Source organism: Camelus bactrianus, chromosome 11 (assembly GCF_048773025.1).
Source record: "Camelus bactrianus isolate YW-2024 breed Bactrian camel chromosome 11, ASM4877302v1, whole genome shotgun sequence".
Classification (NCBI taxonomy): domain Eukaryota; kingdom Metazoa; phylum Chordata; class Mammalia; order Artiodactyla; family Camelidae; genus Camelus; species Camelus bactrianus.
Genome location: NC_133549.1, coordinates 15,896,059 through 15,913,755, shown reverse-complemented (window position 1 = coordinate 15,913,755; position 17,697 = coordinate 15,896,059). Strand labels below are relative to the sequence as shown.

At 40.4% G+C, this 17,697-nt stretch overlaps 1 protein-coding gene across 1 annotated transcript; it reads right to left on the bottom strand.

The window, feature by feature from the left end:
- Nucleotides 1–2,091: 2,091 nt before the first annotated feature.
- Nucleotides 2,092–17,392, bottom strand: LOC141579236 (disintegrin and metalloproteinase domain-containing protein 29-like). Its single transcript, XM_074374456.1, is given in 4 exon segments — nucleotides 2,092–2,145; nucleotides 2,404–2,637; nucleotides 16,387–17,190; nucleotides 17,192–17,392. Coding segments are annotated over 4 exon segments (1,293 nt in total).
- Nucleotides 17,393–17,697: the final 305 nt, after the last annotated feature.

Sequence of the window (17,697 nt, the reverse complement as noted above, 5' to 3'; positions counted from 1 at the left end):
GGCTGCAGACATTTTAGTGATGCTGATGCACAGCAGCACTTTCAACAAAATCATTACAAGATGTAAAAACACACACTGCAGCGCTCCATACGCACCCAAACTAAATTTCACAACATAACTTCTTATTACAGTTAACGATCTTAAAAATTCTTTCAAGAAAATAAAAACTTGATGTTCAAAGAAAAGATCTCAAATATTTGCCAATGATGCAAATAAATGACAAGGGCTTAATTTCCAGAACATATAAACACCTCAAATAACTCAACAACAAACAACAACAACAAAAACCCAATCAAACCATGGGCAATGTCTACAATGCAGATATACAGATGGCTAACAGGCACATGAAAAGGTGCTCAATATTACTAATTATCAGATAAATGCAAATCAAAACTACAATAAAGTATCAATTCACACTGGTCAGAATGGCCATCATTAAAATGTCCACAAAGGATAAATGCTGGAGAGGATATGGAGAAAAGGGAACCCTCTTACATTGTTAGTGGGAATGTAATTTGGTGCAGCCATTATGGGAAACAGTATGGAGATTCCTCAAAAAACTAAAAATAGAATTACTATAAGATCCAGCAATTCCACTTCTGTATATGTATCTGGAGGGAACTCTAATGTAAAAAGATACATGCACCCCAATGTTCATAGCAGCACTATTTACAATAGCCAAGAATGGAAGCAACCTAAATGTCCATCGACAGATGACTGGATAAGAAGATGTGGTGTACACACACACACACACACACACAATGGAATACTACTCAGCCATAAAAAGGAATAAAATAATACCATTTGCAGCAACATGGATGGATGCAGAGATGATCATACTAACTGAAGTAAGTCAAACAAAGACAAATACCATGTGATATCACTTATATGTGGAATCTAAAAAAAAAGACAAATGAAATTATTTACAAAACAGAAACAGACTCATAGACATAGAAAACAAATTTATGGTTACTGGGGGGAAAGGGGGTGGGAAGGGATAAATTGGGAGTTCAAGATGTGCAGATACTAATTAATATACATAAAGGAGATAAACAAGTTCATACTCTATAGCACAGGGAACCATATTCAATATCTCATAGTAATGTATGGTGAAAAATATGAAAATGAATATATGTATGACTATGACTATATCTATGACTGAGTAAGATTAATATGGTAAAACACTTATATGTAGTATCTAAAATACAATACAGATGAACTTACTTACAAAACATAAACAGTCACAGATACAGAAAACAACCTTTTTTACCAAAGGGGAAAGGGGGTGGGGAGGGACAATTTAGGACTTTGGGATTAGCAGATACAAACTTCTACATACGAAATAGATAAATGACAATGTCCTACTGTATAGCAGAGGGAAGCATACTCAATATTTTATAATGGGGGGAGGATATAGCTCAATGGTAGAGTGCATGACTAGCATGCATAGGTCCTGGGTCCAGTTCCCAGTACCTCCACAAAATAAATAAGTAAACCTAATTATCACACACACACAAACACACACACAAACACACACACACACAAAAGAAGAAAAAAACAAACAATATCCTGTAATAAAGCATAACAGAAAAGAAAAATAACATATGGTGTCAGTGAAAATGTTCACTGATTTCAGAGCAGAGAAATTTAATACTGGACTAGAGGTAATGGGAGGGACAGACCCTGTGAGCTCCGACAGGACCCTCCCACGCAGGGGGCACTCAGGACACCTCAGCACAGAGCTCCAGCCCAGAAGCAGGTGCAGAGGGCCTGGGAGGGGTTTCCTATGAGGGCATGGCTTTGTTTTTTCACACAAAAAAAGTCTATACTAACAATTTGACAAGGACTACTGATGTGTCTTCAAATACTGGAATCTAATGAGAGCTTTTGCATACCTTAATAAATCAGTGAGAACCACATTTAAAAAGAGAATTTCTAGGGCCCCTGATATTTCAATGGTAAGTAGCTGGAGGACAGGGATGGTTTTATTAACTCAGAATGTACAGTGTGGGGCCTTTGATCCCAGGAATAAGTCATTCAGACATGAAAGCCCAGAACAGGTTCAGGTGTCTGAGTCATTCAAAGGTGGGCTCATGATGAGGGCCAGGTCCTTTGGGGCATGTCCCTCAGCGGGAGGAGCTCTTTCTGCACAGAGTTCAGGGATGTGGCAGGAGACGCATATCCTCAAACAAGGATGAGGATGAAGACCCTCAGCATCCACAGAGTGTGGTCCTTGTGTCCTCTATCTGCTCCTTTTCAAGTTGGATCAGATCTTAAGTATACAGCTTTCAACATACAAATGAGCAGAGCTGTCCTAGGTTAAACATGGATAACCTGAGTCCTGGGAGCACCACCCAACCACCACACCCCCTGCTTCACAGAAGCCCTGAGAGGACAACTCACCATGGACTGTAGCTGAAGAATCCTCTCCCTGGTGGCAGCGGTTACAGGCAAGGGGTTCCCTGGTCTCTGGTTTGAGGAGGGATCCAGGGCCAGGCAGTTGGCGCTCATCCAGTTCTGTCTCTTGTGCACAGGTGTCCACTCGCAGGTCCAGCTGGTGCAGTCTGGGGCTGAGCTGAGGAAGCCTGGGGCTTCAGTGAAGGTCTCCTGCAAGGCTGCTGGATGTACCTTCACCAGCTACAATACAATGTGCACTGGGCATGACAGGGCCCTGGACAAGAGCTTGAGTGGATGGGATGGACTGACCCCGAAGATGGTGACATAAGCTATGCACACAAGTTCCAGGGCAGGGTCACCTTGACCAGGGGCATGTCCACCAGCACAGCCTACATGGAGCTGGGCCATCTGATATCCAAGGACATGGCTGTGTACTCCTGTGTGAGAGACACAGTGTGACAAACCACATCCTGAGTGTGCCAGAAACCCTGAGGGACAAGGAGGCTGCAGGGGGAGGGGACACAGGGAGGCAGGGTTAAAGGCTCCCTTTGAAAATGGGCTTGGGGACATGTGTTCACTGTTATATGAGGGCTGTTCCGTACAAGAAACACCGTGTAGGCAAAATTCTGGGAGTGAGGAGAAGCTAAAGGAATTAATGCAGATGTAACCATCCGCCATGAAGGGTTTTTGTGTGGACCCAGGTCTTTAAGTGATTTGAAGAAATGCCTTAGAGCACAACTGCTCCATCAGATGCAAAGTCCAGGCGTATCGCCATAGAAAAGTGTTGCGAGGTCCTGCAGGTGGTCTCGTCACTTTGCATCCCACCTGTGAATGAACGTTCCTTTAGCTCCACGTCAGCACCAGCACTGATTGTGTCTGTGTTCTGGCCACCCTGAGTGTGCAGTGGTAGCTCCTGGTTGTTTTTGTTTGCAATCCCTGATGATATACGATGTGGATCATCTTTTCAAGTGCTTATTGGCCATCTGTCTGTCTTTTGCTGAGGTTCAGAACTTGAGCCCATTGCTGAATGGGGTTGCTTACATTCTTTTGTTCAGTTATGAGTGTCCGTGTGAATTCACAGCACAAGTTCTTACCAAATAAACTGTGTGAAAATGTATCTTTCCAGACTGTGGTATGTTGTTAGATTCCCTTAACAGTGCCTCTCACAGAACAAATGTTTTTCCTTGTGATGCCTTATAATTTATCACATTTTTTCATGGATCATGCTTTTGGCCTTATGTCAAAAACTGGTTGATATATTTAAGGACACTCAGAAGTTTACAGTTTCTAAGTGCAGGCCACCCTCAAGGAACGGGGTTAGAGCTCCTAAACTTTAAGTGGGAAATTCTGGAGTGTGGAGTTATATGGAATTCTTCTCTATGGGAGATTGGTCTCTTCCCTGCCCTATGCTTTATTTCTTCAATTGTTTATTGATATCAGTATGGGCTCCTAGATATTTATTTTGTACTTTGCATTAAAATTCAATATTACATTCAAATTTTGTGCAAATTGTTCCAATTTCAGTGTTGGGGGACTTGGGGGCTGGCTCCTGTATCCTTTTGAAATTCCTCTGTGGTTTTGTGTTTTGTGGAACTACAAGGTGCTCAGCTTCATCATGCCTGCTCCCTCTCCCAGCCCTGGAACTAACCGTTCCTGTAAGGAATTGTTTTCTTTGCTCATGAAATATTATCAGAAACCAGGAGTTTGGTGACAGGTGTGCTTGTGCTACTGGGTTTCATTGCTTCTATGACTGCTTGGCTGGTGGACCAAGGAAATCTCTGCGTGTGTGTCCTGCAGCGTGCACACAGATATCCATCTACTAGTATTTCTGAATCTAGTCTCCTGTACCTATATTAAACTAAACTTGAGAACATGGTGATGCCTCCAACCCCAACCCAATGCCTCACAGACCTCTCTAGCCTTCCCTCCTGTCATCTGGAACCTCCCACCCAACAGCAAGAAACATTCATATGCCATCCTGTACCTTGTGGTTCAGTCCCAAGTGCACATACGGTGATTTCCAGTTGTCAGCACCTGTCTGCGTGGACTCAGTGTGGTCAGTGCAGAGGCTCAGCCCCAACAAACACTCCTCTGCCTTCGCCCTTGCAGACTCCATAGTAAAGGCTCCTTAGGCAGCCGCTCATGACCCCGCCACCTTCAGTGAGTTGTTTCAAAATTGGTAATGGCAATAGACACTTTACAGTCTGTGTTCCATCCTGAGAGTCAGCGTCTCCTAAATGATTTTTTTCAAATGTATACATGAACGTTTACTCTCTGTGCCGTAAAGTTCTAAGGCTTTTGACAAAGGCATAGTGTCATGGATCCACCACTGCACATCGCACAGAATAGGCTCACCACCATTAAGAGCACCTGTGGTCCACCTGTTTAACACCTTCCTCAAATCCCGGCTACACCGACAGGCTTATCTAAACTATGTGCCCTTACCACGACGGCCTGTAAATGACGTCTAACAGTGTGTAGTCCTTTAAGACTGGTTTCTTTCACTTAGCCACATGCATTTAAGGTTCATTCACAACAGTCATGGACACTTCAGAAAGGAAATTAAGAAAGTATTCCATTTAAAACACCATCAAAAAGAATTAAATACTTAGAAATAAATTTAACCAAGGACAGGAAATACACAGAAAACTACAAAACATAAAAAAATAAAGAAGTCCTAAATAAATATACAGACATCCCTGTCCATAGGTCAGACAACTTTTGAAAGGTGGCAAGAGTCCCTCAAAAGTCATCCACATATTCAGTGCAGAATGGGAAGCAAGGGGTTTTGGAACTAGATAGAGGAGGTCATTGCACAGCATGGTAACGCTGAATGCTACACAGGTGCTCTGATGAAAATAGTTAATTTTATGGTATGTGAAGTCTCATCTATTTTTTAAAAAGCACTCATCTATGACTCTTTGTGGTTTGAATGCTCATTCTTCTATTGCTGGATAGTGTTTGTGGGTGTGTGTGTGTGTGGACAAGAGATGGCTCATTCATCCACCTGGGAGAGAAAACCCTGCTTGCTTCCAGTTTCAGCAATTATGAATGAAGCTTGTACAATCATTCGTGTGAGCTCTGTGTGGACATAAACTTTCAATTCAGTCAGGTAGATTCCTAGAAGCATGATGCTGGATCATAGGCTAAAACTGTGTTTAGCTTTATACAAAACTACCAAAATGTGTCCCACATTCCACGTTCACCCTACACTGGTGTTCAAATCCTGTCCACATTAACTAGTCACTTTGATTGTTGGTTGTGTCAAAATCTTGATAGTGATTCAGAATCCGAACTAGTTTTTATTCCTGCCAATCTGAGCAGGTGGACCAACCACAGGAGATAGATGAATGAGGAACAATGTCACTCTATCTCCCCTTCCAGTAATTTTACTGGTCCCAGGAACCCTTATAGAAGCTCAAGCACTGCTCCTTTCTTAGGCACAGTATTGGGACAGAATACATTCCTTTGCATGAAAAGAGGCATGGTGCTAGACTTTTCCTCAGGGACATACCACGGCAGTATTGCTATCAAACCTGTGGGTTGATTTCCTATGCAGCATCCTCAGACCCCTCAAGGAGGTCACAAGTGGTTCTGGCACTAACTCTTGGCACAAATACTTGCCAGAGCATGTGTTTCAGCTGGTTCTCGGGCCACCAGTGTACAACTTGAAGTAGCTCAGCTGCTCCCCCAGTTAGGCTGCCTAACACCACAAGTTAAATATAAACAGACCAGAAGTCTGAACTAACTTGGCCAAGTGACAAAGCCAAACCCTATCTATCTATCCATCCATCCATCCATCCATCCATCCATCTATCCAGAGAAAGAGAGACTGCTGGTCTTCTGTATCAGAACTTCACAACCAGTTCTGCTCTTACAAACTGGCAGGAGCACATAGGAATGGAGGTGTGCAGATGCCAATTTGATTAGTGACAAAGGGCTAAATTGCCACAAGCCTGGGGAATTTCAGTTTCCACTTTGATCTTGTCTGTGAACAACACTGGTCTTTTAGCCTGATGTGGAGACAAGGGGTATAAAGGTTTCCAACCTAAATGATTAGGACAACGTGGATTCAGATACTGGAGTCCTTCTGTCATCAGATACCCCACCTTAAATGCCAGCCAATTATAAGCTTGGGCTTCTTCCTGCATAAAGTAGTGCCACATAAAGGTCTCAGAAAAGACAACTCCATAGAAACTAACCTCTGTACCAACACTTCAAGTTCTCAGGATTTAGAACCTTATTCCCAAGTTTGGCAGATTATAATTTGGAAAAGTGGTCCTAAATACATCTATGGTAGCAGAAAAAAGAAATTCAATACATCTGTGGAAGCACTGCCATCAGAATTTCATTGTTTGGTCTCTGCTGTTCTCCAAAATCGTGCTCCCCGGATACATAACTGCCCAGCAAGGGTGAGCTTGTGCCGCTGTTGATGTATTAGTGAAGGTTCAATGGAGACAGATAAATAAGCAGATGCATACATATATAAACACATAGGTAGAAATATACAGATAAAAATAGATACATACATATGTAGATGATAGATCTACAGACAGGTAGATACATATATATATACACATAGGTAGAAAAATACAGACAGATAATAGATATTTACATATACACAAATCAATGATAGATACATGCATACATAATATATATACATACACATATGACAGACATACATATATATGTTTGATATATGACAATAGATAGATGATAGATAGATAGATAGATAGATAGATAGATAGATAGATAGAAAGAAAGAAATTGGTTCATGCAATTATGGAGGCCAAAGTCCTAAAAATCTGCCAACTGCATGCTTGAAATCTTGTGGTGCATTTTCAGTTGCAGGGGAGAACCAGGGGAGCCAACTGTGTAAGTCCTGGTCTTAATCTGAAGGCCTAAGAACAAATGTCTGAGAGCAGGAGAACATAAAGTTCCATATCAAGGAGAAAGAAAGGACTTGCAACTTCTCTCCTGTTTTGTTCTTAGAGCCCTCAACCAACGGGACAATTTCCACACACACTGGTGTCTGTGAGCATCATTACTCAGTCAGCTGATCCAGTACTACTTTCTCCTGGAAACACCCTCACAGACATGCCCAGAAATAATATTTTCCAGCGATCAGGGCCTCCTTTAGCCCAATCAACTTGACACATAAAATTAACAATCACAATTGTCAATCAATACTGCTTCTTCTGCGTGAATCAGACAAGACAAATAGTGTCTACTTTACATGTTTGAAAAGAGATGAAAAATCTCCATCAGACAAATAAAAGTCAAACATTTTATTGGAATGTCCTATTCCCAGGGCTAGGAGCCTGATTTAAGAGAATATGGGAAATGCATGTAGATTTCTTCTTTTCTGCTTATTTATTTTCATTGCAATCTAAACACTTATCTCATTTTCAGACCTCCGACTCTCAGTGACTAATATAATTCTTCTCTCCACAGACTTCAACTAAATTTTTAATAGGTGAAACATCCTGGGAAGTATTATATGGGAGAAATAAAAGGATTTAGAGGATGCTATCCCACAATAAGCTGCTCTGGCACATTGTTTATTTTCAGCTGAAGGTGCTTGAGAACAAACTGACACAGGGAAATCACTGTGAGTAAAAATAAAGCATAATTTTCCCCCTCCGCAAAGAAATTTATAAGTATAGAAGAAAATCCTGTTGCAAAAATGCCTCCATACCAGGAAGAGAAATACACCTGCCAAGAAGTCTGCTTTTAAGTGATGACTGATATCCACCACTTTGGGATAATGACAAATCTTAGCACACTCTCAACTACTGGAAGCCTCCAGGAACACAGTCAGCAGCTTGGGCAACTGCACAGGCCTGAGAGTTTACCAAGAGCTAGGGAAAACTGAACAATAAGCTTTGTTTCTCCTCCACCAGGCCGCTCCTTCAAGTGACCTACTGGACAAGATGGTCTACTGCACAGATCAACATAGAGTGTCAAGGAAAATAAAGAAACACAGGATTGTGTACATATCAGAATAAGAAAAGAAATATCAGGATAAACGTCCAGGCATAGCTCCTAAAAAATGGAGATCAGAGATTTACCTAATAGAGTTCCAAAATGATAGTCATAAAGATGCTCACTGAGGTCAGGAGAACAACGCATGAACAAAGTGAGAATTTCAAAAAAGAGAAAAATGTAAGAAAGTACCAAAGAGAAACTACAGAGCTATAGAATACCATAACTGTACTGAAAAATTCAGCACAGAGCTTTAATAGCATATTATATGAAGCCTAAGAAACAATCAGTGAGCTCAAAGTCAGGGCAGTGAACTATATTCAATCAATGGTGCAAAAAATGTGAAATAGTAAATATTGCTAGAAGGACATATGAGACATCAAGTGGAACAATATGCAGATTATACAGGTTCTAGGAGAAGAAAAGAGGGAGAAGAGAGCAGAAAGAGTTTTGGTTTTTTTTTTTTTTTTTTTTTTTTTTTTGGCTGAAAACATTTCTAACATGGAGAAAGAAAGAAATACCTAGCTCCAGGAAGCCCAGGTAGTTTGAAATAAAATGAATGTAAAGAGACCTTCACCAAAGGAAATTATAATTAAATTATCAAAATTTAAAGCAAGGAGAAAACTGTAAAAGCAAGAAGAGAAAAGCAACTTGTTATGTACAAAGGAAACCCCATAAGACAATCAGCAGATTATTTAGCAGAAACGTTGAGGGCTTGAAGGGAACGGCATGATATGCTCAAAGTGATGAAAGAAAAAGAAAGCCCTCCCAACCAAGAATATTCTGCCCAGCAAAGTAGTCCTTCAGATCTGAAGGCAAGGTAACAGTTTTGGAGACAAGAAAAAGCTGAAAGATGTCATCCACACTAGAGCAACACTGCAAAAACTCTTAGAGAAAAATGTTCATGCCAAAACAAAAGGGTGCTAATTAGTAACAGGAAAATATATGAAAGTATACATCTCATTGGCAAAGGAAAATGTATAGTTAAATTCAGAATACTCTACTGTTGTAATGGTGATGGGTAAATCACTTATAAATCTAGCAATGGGGTTGTAGACAAAAGTGGTAAGATTAACTATAACTGCACACACACAGTGAAAGATGTCAACTGAGATGTGAGAAACATAAACTGTGAGAGAGAGAATTAAAATGAAGAGCTCTAGTATGCATTCAAATTTAAGAAGCTATCATCTTAAAATAGACTGTTATAAGATATTTTATACCACCAGACAGTAACCACAAAGCAAAAAACTGTAACCAATACACAGAAGGTAAACAGCAAAGAATCAAACATACCACTACAGAAAAATCTTCAAATCCCAAAAGAAGAGAGCAAAAGAAGATAGCAACAAAGGCAGTGCAAAAGAGCCAGAAAACAATGAACAAGCTAGCAGTACAAGGTTGTAGTGATCAATGATTACCTTAAAGTTGCATGGGCTAAATTCTCATCAAAAGATACTGAGTGGCACAGACATAGAAAACAAAGTAGGGCTACCAAAGTGGAAAGGGGACAGGGGAAGGGATACATTAGGTGTTTGGGATTAACAAATACACACTACTATACAGAAAATAGATTTAAAAAAAAAAAAGGATCGGCTGTATGGCACAGGAAACTATATTCAATACTTTGTAATAACCCATAATTCATAATGGAAGAGATTCTATATATATATTAAAAATATACATTATATTTTATATATATATATTCTGAATCACTTTGCTGTACACTTCAAACTAACACAACATTGTAAATCAACTATACTTCAATTAAAAAAAGAAATAAACTCTGAAAAGAAAAGATATTGAGTAGCAGAATAAATGGAAGACCTGGCTATACCCTGCCAATAAAAGTTTCACTTCTGTTCTAAAAATGCACACAAATTAAAAGTCAAGTAATGGAAAAAGATATTCCATGCAAATGGAAAACAAAAGAAAGCAGGGAAAGCTATATTTATATCAGACCAAAAAAATGCTTTAAGCCTAAAACTATAGTGAAAGACAAAGAAGGTCAGCCCATAATGAAAAAGGGTCAACCCAAGAATAGGATATAACATTTGTAAATACTTATGCACCCAACACAGGGGCACATAATATTAAATATTAAGCTATATATTAACAGACCTGTAATGAAAAATAGGCAACAATGCAATAACAGTAGGGAACTTTAATAGCTCACCTTCAAGAATAGATTACCCAGACAGAAAAACCAGTAAAGAAACAATGCTCTTAACCTGCATGTGAGACCAGATGGACTTGCCAGATCCTTGCAGACCATTCCACCTGAAAACAGGAGAATGCACGTTCTTCTCAAGCACCCATGGAACATTCTCCAAGGTGAATAATTGTATGTTAGGTTACAAAACACGTCTCAATATATTTAAGAAGATTGAAATTACATTAAGCATTTTTTTCTGACCACAGATACAAAACCAGAAATCAATTATAAAAATAAAACTAGAAAATTTACAAACATTTCAGATTAAAATACATGCTACTAAAGAGTCAGTGGGTCAAAGAAGACAGAAAAGAGAGATCAAAAAATATCTAGAGACAAATAAAAATGGAAATTCAGTATTCCAAAATATGGGACTTAGCAAAAGCAGTTCATAGAGGGAACTTCATAACAATAAATACCTACTTTGAGAAACAAGAAAGATCTCTAATAAACAAAGTAATTTTACACATCAAGTCCTAGAAAGAGAAAACTAAGCCCAAAGTTAATAGAAGACAGGAAATAACAAAAATTTGAGTGGACAGAAATGAAATAGAAACTAAAAAGATGACAGAAAAGATCATAATGAAAATAGACAAATCTTCAGGTAGACTCACCAAAAGAGAAGACTCTAAATAAATAAATAAATAAATAAATAAATAAATAAATAAATAAATAAATAAATAAATAAATAAATAAAAGAAGAGACGGTACAACTTTCACCACAGATACACAAAAGATCACAAGAGACCACTATGAACAATTATTCAGCAACAGAGTGGATAACCCAGAAAATAATTGATAAGTTTCTTGACTCTTAGATCAACCAAGATTGAATCATTAAAAAACCCAGAAAATCCAAAAAGGCCAATAATGAGTGAGAAGATTTAATTGGTGATCAAAAACATTAAAACAAAAGAAGATTTTAGGACCAGATGGCCTCGCTAATGAATTCTACCCAACAGTTTAAAAAGAGTGAATACCAATCTTTTATGAACTCTTCCAAAACTAGAAGGAGAGGGAATTTTTTTTTTTTTTACCAATTTTATGAGGCCAGCATTATCCTGTTACCAAAACCACAAAGAACACTACTAGAGAAAAAAACAAGTACAAGCCAATACACCGATGAATATGGATGCACGAATTCTCAGCAAACCAAATTTACCAAACTATTACACAGACCAAATACGATCATGAAGTGGAATTTACTTCAGTGATAGTGATTCCATATAATCATCTCAATAGATACAGAAAAAAAAAAAACATTTGAGAAAACTCAACATTCATTCCTGGTAAACACTCTTTAAAAAGGGGTAAAGAGGAAACATTTCTCAGCATAACCAAGGCACATTTGACAAACTTAAAGGTAACTTTGTACTCCACAGCTAAAAGCTAAAGGTGTTTCTTCTAAAATCAGGAACAGGACAAAAATGCCCACTCTTACCATTTATATTCAACATGGCACTCGAAATTTTAGCCAGAGTAATTAGGCAAGAAAAATAAAATACATACAAATCAGAAAGAAAGAAGTAAAACTGTCTTTATTTGCAGAAGGCATGATATTATTTATAGAAAACCCTAAAGACCCCATCAATAAGCTGTGAAAATGAATAAACCATTTCAGGAAAGTTGTAGAATATGAAATTAATATACAAAATCAACTGTGTTTCTATAACTGAACAACAAACCTTCAAAATTATGAAAACCACACTTTAAAAACTTCATCAAGAAGTATAAAGTACCCACAAGTACGTGAAGGAGCTGCACACTGAAATACTATTAGACATCCATGAAAGAGACCGAAGACACAAATAAATGATAAAATCTTTTGTGCTCATAGAATGGAAGAATTCATATTATTAAGATGTTCATACTATCCAAAGCAATTTAGACATACCATGCAACTCCTGCTAAATTTCCAATGGCTTTTTAAAAAACAGAAATTGAGCAAATACTCCTTAAATTTATACAGAACCAAAAAAGACCCCAAATAGCCCATGTAATCATGAAAAAGAAGGAAGCCAGAAACATCACATTACTGACTTCAGTCTGTACTACCAAGCTACAGTAATTAACACTGTATCGTACTGACACAGAAATTGAAATACAGACCAATGGTTCAGAACAGAGAGCCCAGAAATAAATCCTCATGAATGCAATCAAGTAACATTTATCAGGAAGCCCAGAACAATCCACAGGGAAGTCTCTTCAACATGTGGGGTTGAGATAACCAGATAACCACATGCAGATAAAATTAATTGGACCCCTATTTACATTACTCACAAAAAATTAACTCAAATGTATTACAGACTTGAGTGTAAGACCTGGTACCAAAAAAATCCTAGAAGATAATCTAGGGAAGAACCCCTTGACAGTGATCTTGCTGATAATTTTTTAGATGCATCAACAAAAGCAACAGCAACAAAAGCAAAAAGGACCAAGTGAAGCGACATCAAACTAAAGAGCTTCTGCAAAGCCAAAGGAACAATGAAAAATATGAAAAGTCAGCCTATGGAATGGGAGAAACTATCTGTAAACTGTATATCAGATAAGGCATTAATACCAAAATTATATAAAAGACTCCTTCAGCTCAAGAACAAAAAGTAAATTACAAAAAGGGCAGAGAAACTGAATGGATAGGTTTCCAAAGAAGTCATCCATAAAGCCAGCAAGTGCACAGAAAGGTGCTCCACGTCACTAGTCAAATTGCAGCTTACATCCACAAGAATATGTCACCTCACACATGTCTGAACGGCTACCATCAGGAAGACAAGGTACGGCAAGTGTTATGCCGGATGTGAGAAGGACAGTAGTGTACGGCATCACTTACATGTGAAATCTTAAAAAGACAAAATGTACAAATAGAGAGTAGCTGGTGACTAACAGAGGTCGGGGGGTGGGGAATTGAGGGCACAATCTACAACTAGCAGGTGAACAAGTTCTGGGGAGCTAATGCGCAGCACAGTAATCACAGTCAACAATGCTGTATCACAAACTGCAAAGGTTCTAAGGAGCTAGGTTGTAATTTTATCTGCACAGAATGAAATGCTAATTACAGGAGGTGATGGAGGTGCTAGATGATGCTCTGGTGGTCATCATATTACCATATACAAGTGTATGAAATCACCCCTTTGTACACCACCACCTATGCAATGTTATACAGCAATTATATTGCAACTAAATTTTAATTTCATCAAATACACTTTAAATTAATGAGGTTCAAAGGGAAGAGAAAGAAAAGCAAACCTAAGCACAGTGCTCCGTAGTGTGGGAAGGTTAGGTCAAACACTGAATGTACTGCCTCCTGAGGAGAAAAGGCCTGGACTCCCCCCTGAGCCCCTGGGAGCCTGTGCTCTGGATGAGAGAATCTCACACACACGCTGGAACCCAGGGTGAAGCGCCTCAGCCCCTGGTGGGAGCACAGGGATCTGACCAGGCCGTGCTTCTGCAGGGACCACTGGGGTCGTTCCTCTCTGCAGGAAAGTCACATTACCCAGAACCCCCATAAATTTTAGGCACCATCTCAGGACTTCAGTCAGAACCTATGAGCCATATGAGCCATGATATGAGAACCAAAAGTCAGAAAGGGAAGAAAAAGGGACAACAGAGAGATTCAAAGAGATCAAGACCGGGTGCGCATCAAGCACTGAACTTAAAATGCACTCGAGCCCCAGGGAGAGGAGCACTGACCCCTTGTTTGCACGGAGACCCCCCAAGCCACATGGGGAAGCCCGCTGTTTGGCTGCAGGAAGGAGGCCAGTAAAAGGTGTGACGAGGGTGACGCTGCGTCAACAAACAATTCACACCAGAGGGTGTGAAAGTAGGTGGGTGTTTAATTCATCTGACCTCTCATTTAAATTTCTCATTAATATCCACCCGTCAAGAATGGAATACACTGAAAGCAGCACAGCACTGTGTTATCAGAGAGTAGGCTTTGGGCTCGTCACAGGGAGAATTCAGAGATGAGACCTGGAGGTCAAGAAACTAAAGTGAGCATTTATTATTCAGTGATAGTCTTCTCTTGAGGGGAGAACGGACAGTCTTGGGTGAGCAGGTGTGCTGCTTCTTTGCCAAGCTGTTGATATGGTTGTAAAAATGAATGGGTAGAATGTTCACTGCGGACGGAGAGGTTGTGGCTGTATTTCCTGCTCTTCATTCCAGCTCCACCCTCCCAGGGGAGGACGGATCTCTGTCCTTTTTAGTCTTGATTGGAAGTGTCATGGTATCAGTGCACGACGGGCACTTCTTATTTGCAAGGCCAATTTTACCGTAAACACAAGAGCATAAAGAGCAAGAGGTTACATTCAGATGCACAAAATTCCTGCCTTATCCCACCTTTCTTTGTCTGCCTCCGGGACACTTGCCAACCCAAAATGTGTGGTTTCTTATTAGTCTGGAAGTTCCTGCTTTTCTTCGTTTGTCCAAAGACCCCAGTTGTTCACAAGATGTAACGATTCCTGACATTTGGTACACGTTCCCCTTTCTCTGCTTATATCTAGCTGTCTGGCTGCTCGAACAAATGGACTAGAGTACCTTAAATGCAGGCTGAATGTTGGAAATTGGAAGGAAGTTCAAAGATAGGACAGTAAGATGCATTTGGAGAAAAGAGGTTAGGGTTTCAAAACAACGTGCATAAAGGCGGGACCGCTTTAACTGTATACATTTAGGGAAACCCTGGAAGCAAATGTTACAACAGACCAAAAGTGGTTTTCCGTGGATGTTGTGGGAAGTGTTACATCCTTAGGTTGGTGGGAGTTTCTGTCCTTTTAATTCTATGCTATGTACCTGTATGGCATGGGGAATAGTCTACATAATTTTAAAGGTTAATTTATATAAAAATGCTTTATTACTTATACATTTCACTTTATTAATTTTACATCACATTATAAAATAATAGTTCACTGAACATTGTTTACAGAAGGGGACTGGGTTTGCACCCCCACGGGGGTGATCTAAAGACTGGTGTCTGTTATTCACCACTAATTCCTCAGTTTACATTTCCCGAAAGTGCACTGAAATATAGATGCAGGGAGGAAGGAATTAACATTCACAGGGCTCCCCCTGGATGCCGGAGTCCTTGATAGGCACATCCACCTAATTTTCTGATGGAATTTCATCGGACCCAACATTCCACCTCCTGATCCTAGTGCCCCACTTTGGGAAATTAGGTCTCCCGGGTGTCCTAGTTTACACTAGATGCGAGTTGAGCCCACATCTCTCTCACCCCACAGCCCACAGCCCACAGCCCACCGGAAGGGGACAGACGAAGCTGCTTGGGAGCAGCCCTCCCTCTATTTCCCTGGACCCATTCTGGGCTTAGCGAAGGAGAGATCACCTAGAGGAAGTGGAAGACCCCAGTGTTCAGGAGCACTAATTTAGAGACATGTCATGAGTCTGTGCCTAAAGCCGCCCATGGCAACTTTTGTTAATAGTGGGAGCAGCAAACTCAGGTCAGGACCCAGCTGCCGACCCCCATCTCCTCTGCTGGCCAAAGTCTCAGGCTTGATACTCCCTCTGAGAGTTTATGAAATATCAGAGGACAGAAACAGATGATTTTTCAAGATTTATTTCACAGGGGTGATCAGCGACCTATCAAAGAGTCCTGAGGTGAGAACGTCAATGCCTCTTCACCACCCCTGATGTGTGGAAGTCCTCCAGTGTCTCTTGCAGGGCTCTAGAATGTGACATTCAGCTTTGCCATCTGATTACTGATTTTATCACAGATCATACTCCTATATTGCCTATGTCTGTACAGGGTTGGGAGGCTGGTTTATAACTTAATTTGTACCTACTGTCACTTCCTGAACTGTGGAGGTCTTGATAACTTTTACATTTGTGGCTACGCCCAAGAGGAGAGCAGCTATGAAGGCATAGATGCGACCGAAGACCACTCTCAAATATACCACTGATTGTTGGCTTTGTTTTACTGACCGCATCATCCTTGGTGGGGATCCGCTGTCTTGGCTCCCTCCAGCACCTTTATCTGCACAATATGGAGGGTCCCAGCCTACACGGCAATGGCAGTTCCTTCTATTGTTGCAAACTCCTCTAAAACTACATTTCTCAGGGTTACAGTCATATGTTATTGCAGCTATAGAAGCATTGCAGAAGTTATTCTCACAAAATGTTCCAGGAGCACAGGGGGTACCGTTTCTCACATGACCAACATCATTTATCCCTGTTGCTATGTGTGTGTCTAATCCCCAGCACCACACCTGTGAGATCTTTGACTGATGGAACGAGGCGTGGTCTGGCAGCCGGGGAAGGTGTGTGACGTTGCCGCACTGCAGCCTTCCACACTTTATGTCTGCATTCTGACAAGGGTTAAAAGTCATTAGAGGAGCTCTTCTTGAACAGTGTCCAAATCGAGTGGCCTTTGTATTTATTGTATAGCAGCTGTCGTCGGCATTCACAGCATGTCTTCCAAAGATCTCTTGGCAGTGCATGGTGCGGTCAGTGCAGTTTCCATGATAGCAGTAGCCCTCCTCGGTACAGGGGGTTCCATCTTGCAGATAAAAGTTCTGGGGGCATAGGTAAGTACCCCCAGGGCAGCACTCGGGGAGATCACGTATATTTTGGATTGGTCTAAGAGTACATTCCAGGCGTAGCGTACGTACAGTTTGTATAGCACATTTCTTTATCACAAACAGGTACACCCTTAAGGGAACAGTCTGTATTACAGCATTTGTTGCTGTAACACTGCTTTAAGGAGCCACAGTCACATTTCTCTGAACCCTCCACTACAGAGTTCCCACAACGTACATTTATCAGGCTTGCATTAAATGACTTCCAAGTCATGTCAAACATACAATGGCCTCTTTTTTTTATTACGTTCCACCAATGCATGATGGAGCAATCACTGAAGGCGTCTGTCAAAGCAGGGTAGTCTGACGTAAGGCAGACGCTCCTTCTCATACAAGTGCATTCATCGTCATCATAATACAGACCAAAGCTTCTCCCAGTGTATCACGTTCCTAAGATACCTAACATTAAATAATGTCTGCCTAGGTAACCAACAAAGAGTATGCCATATATACTGCATGTACCATACGTTGGTGGGTCAAAGTCCACGGGTACATGTTTAATCACTATGAAGGATGAAA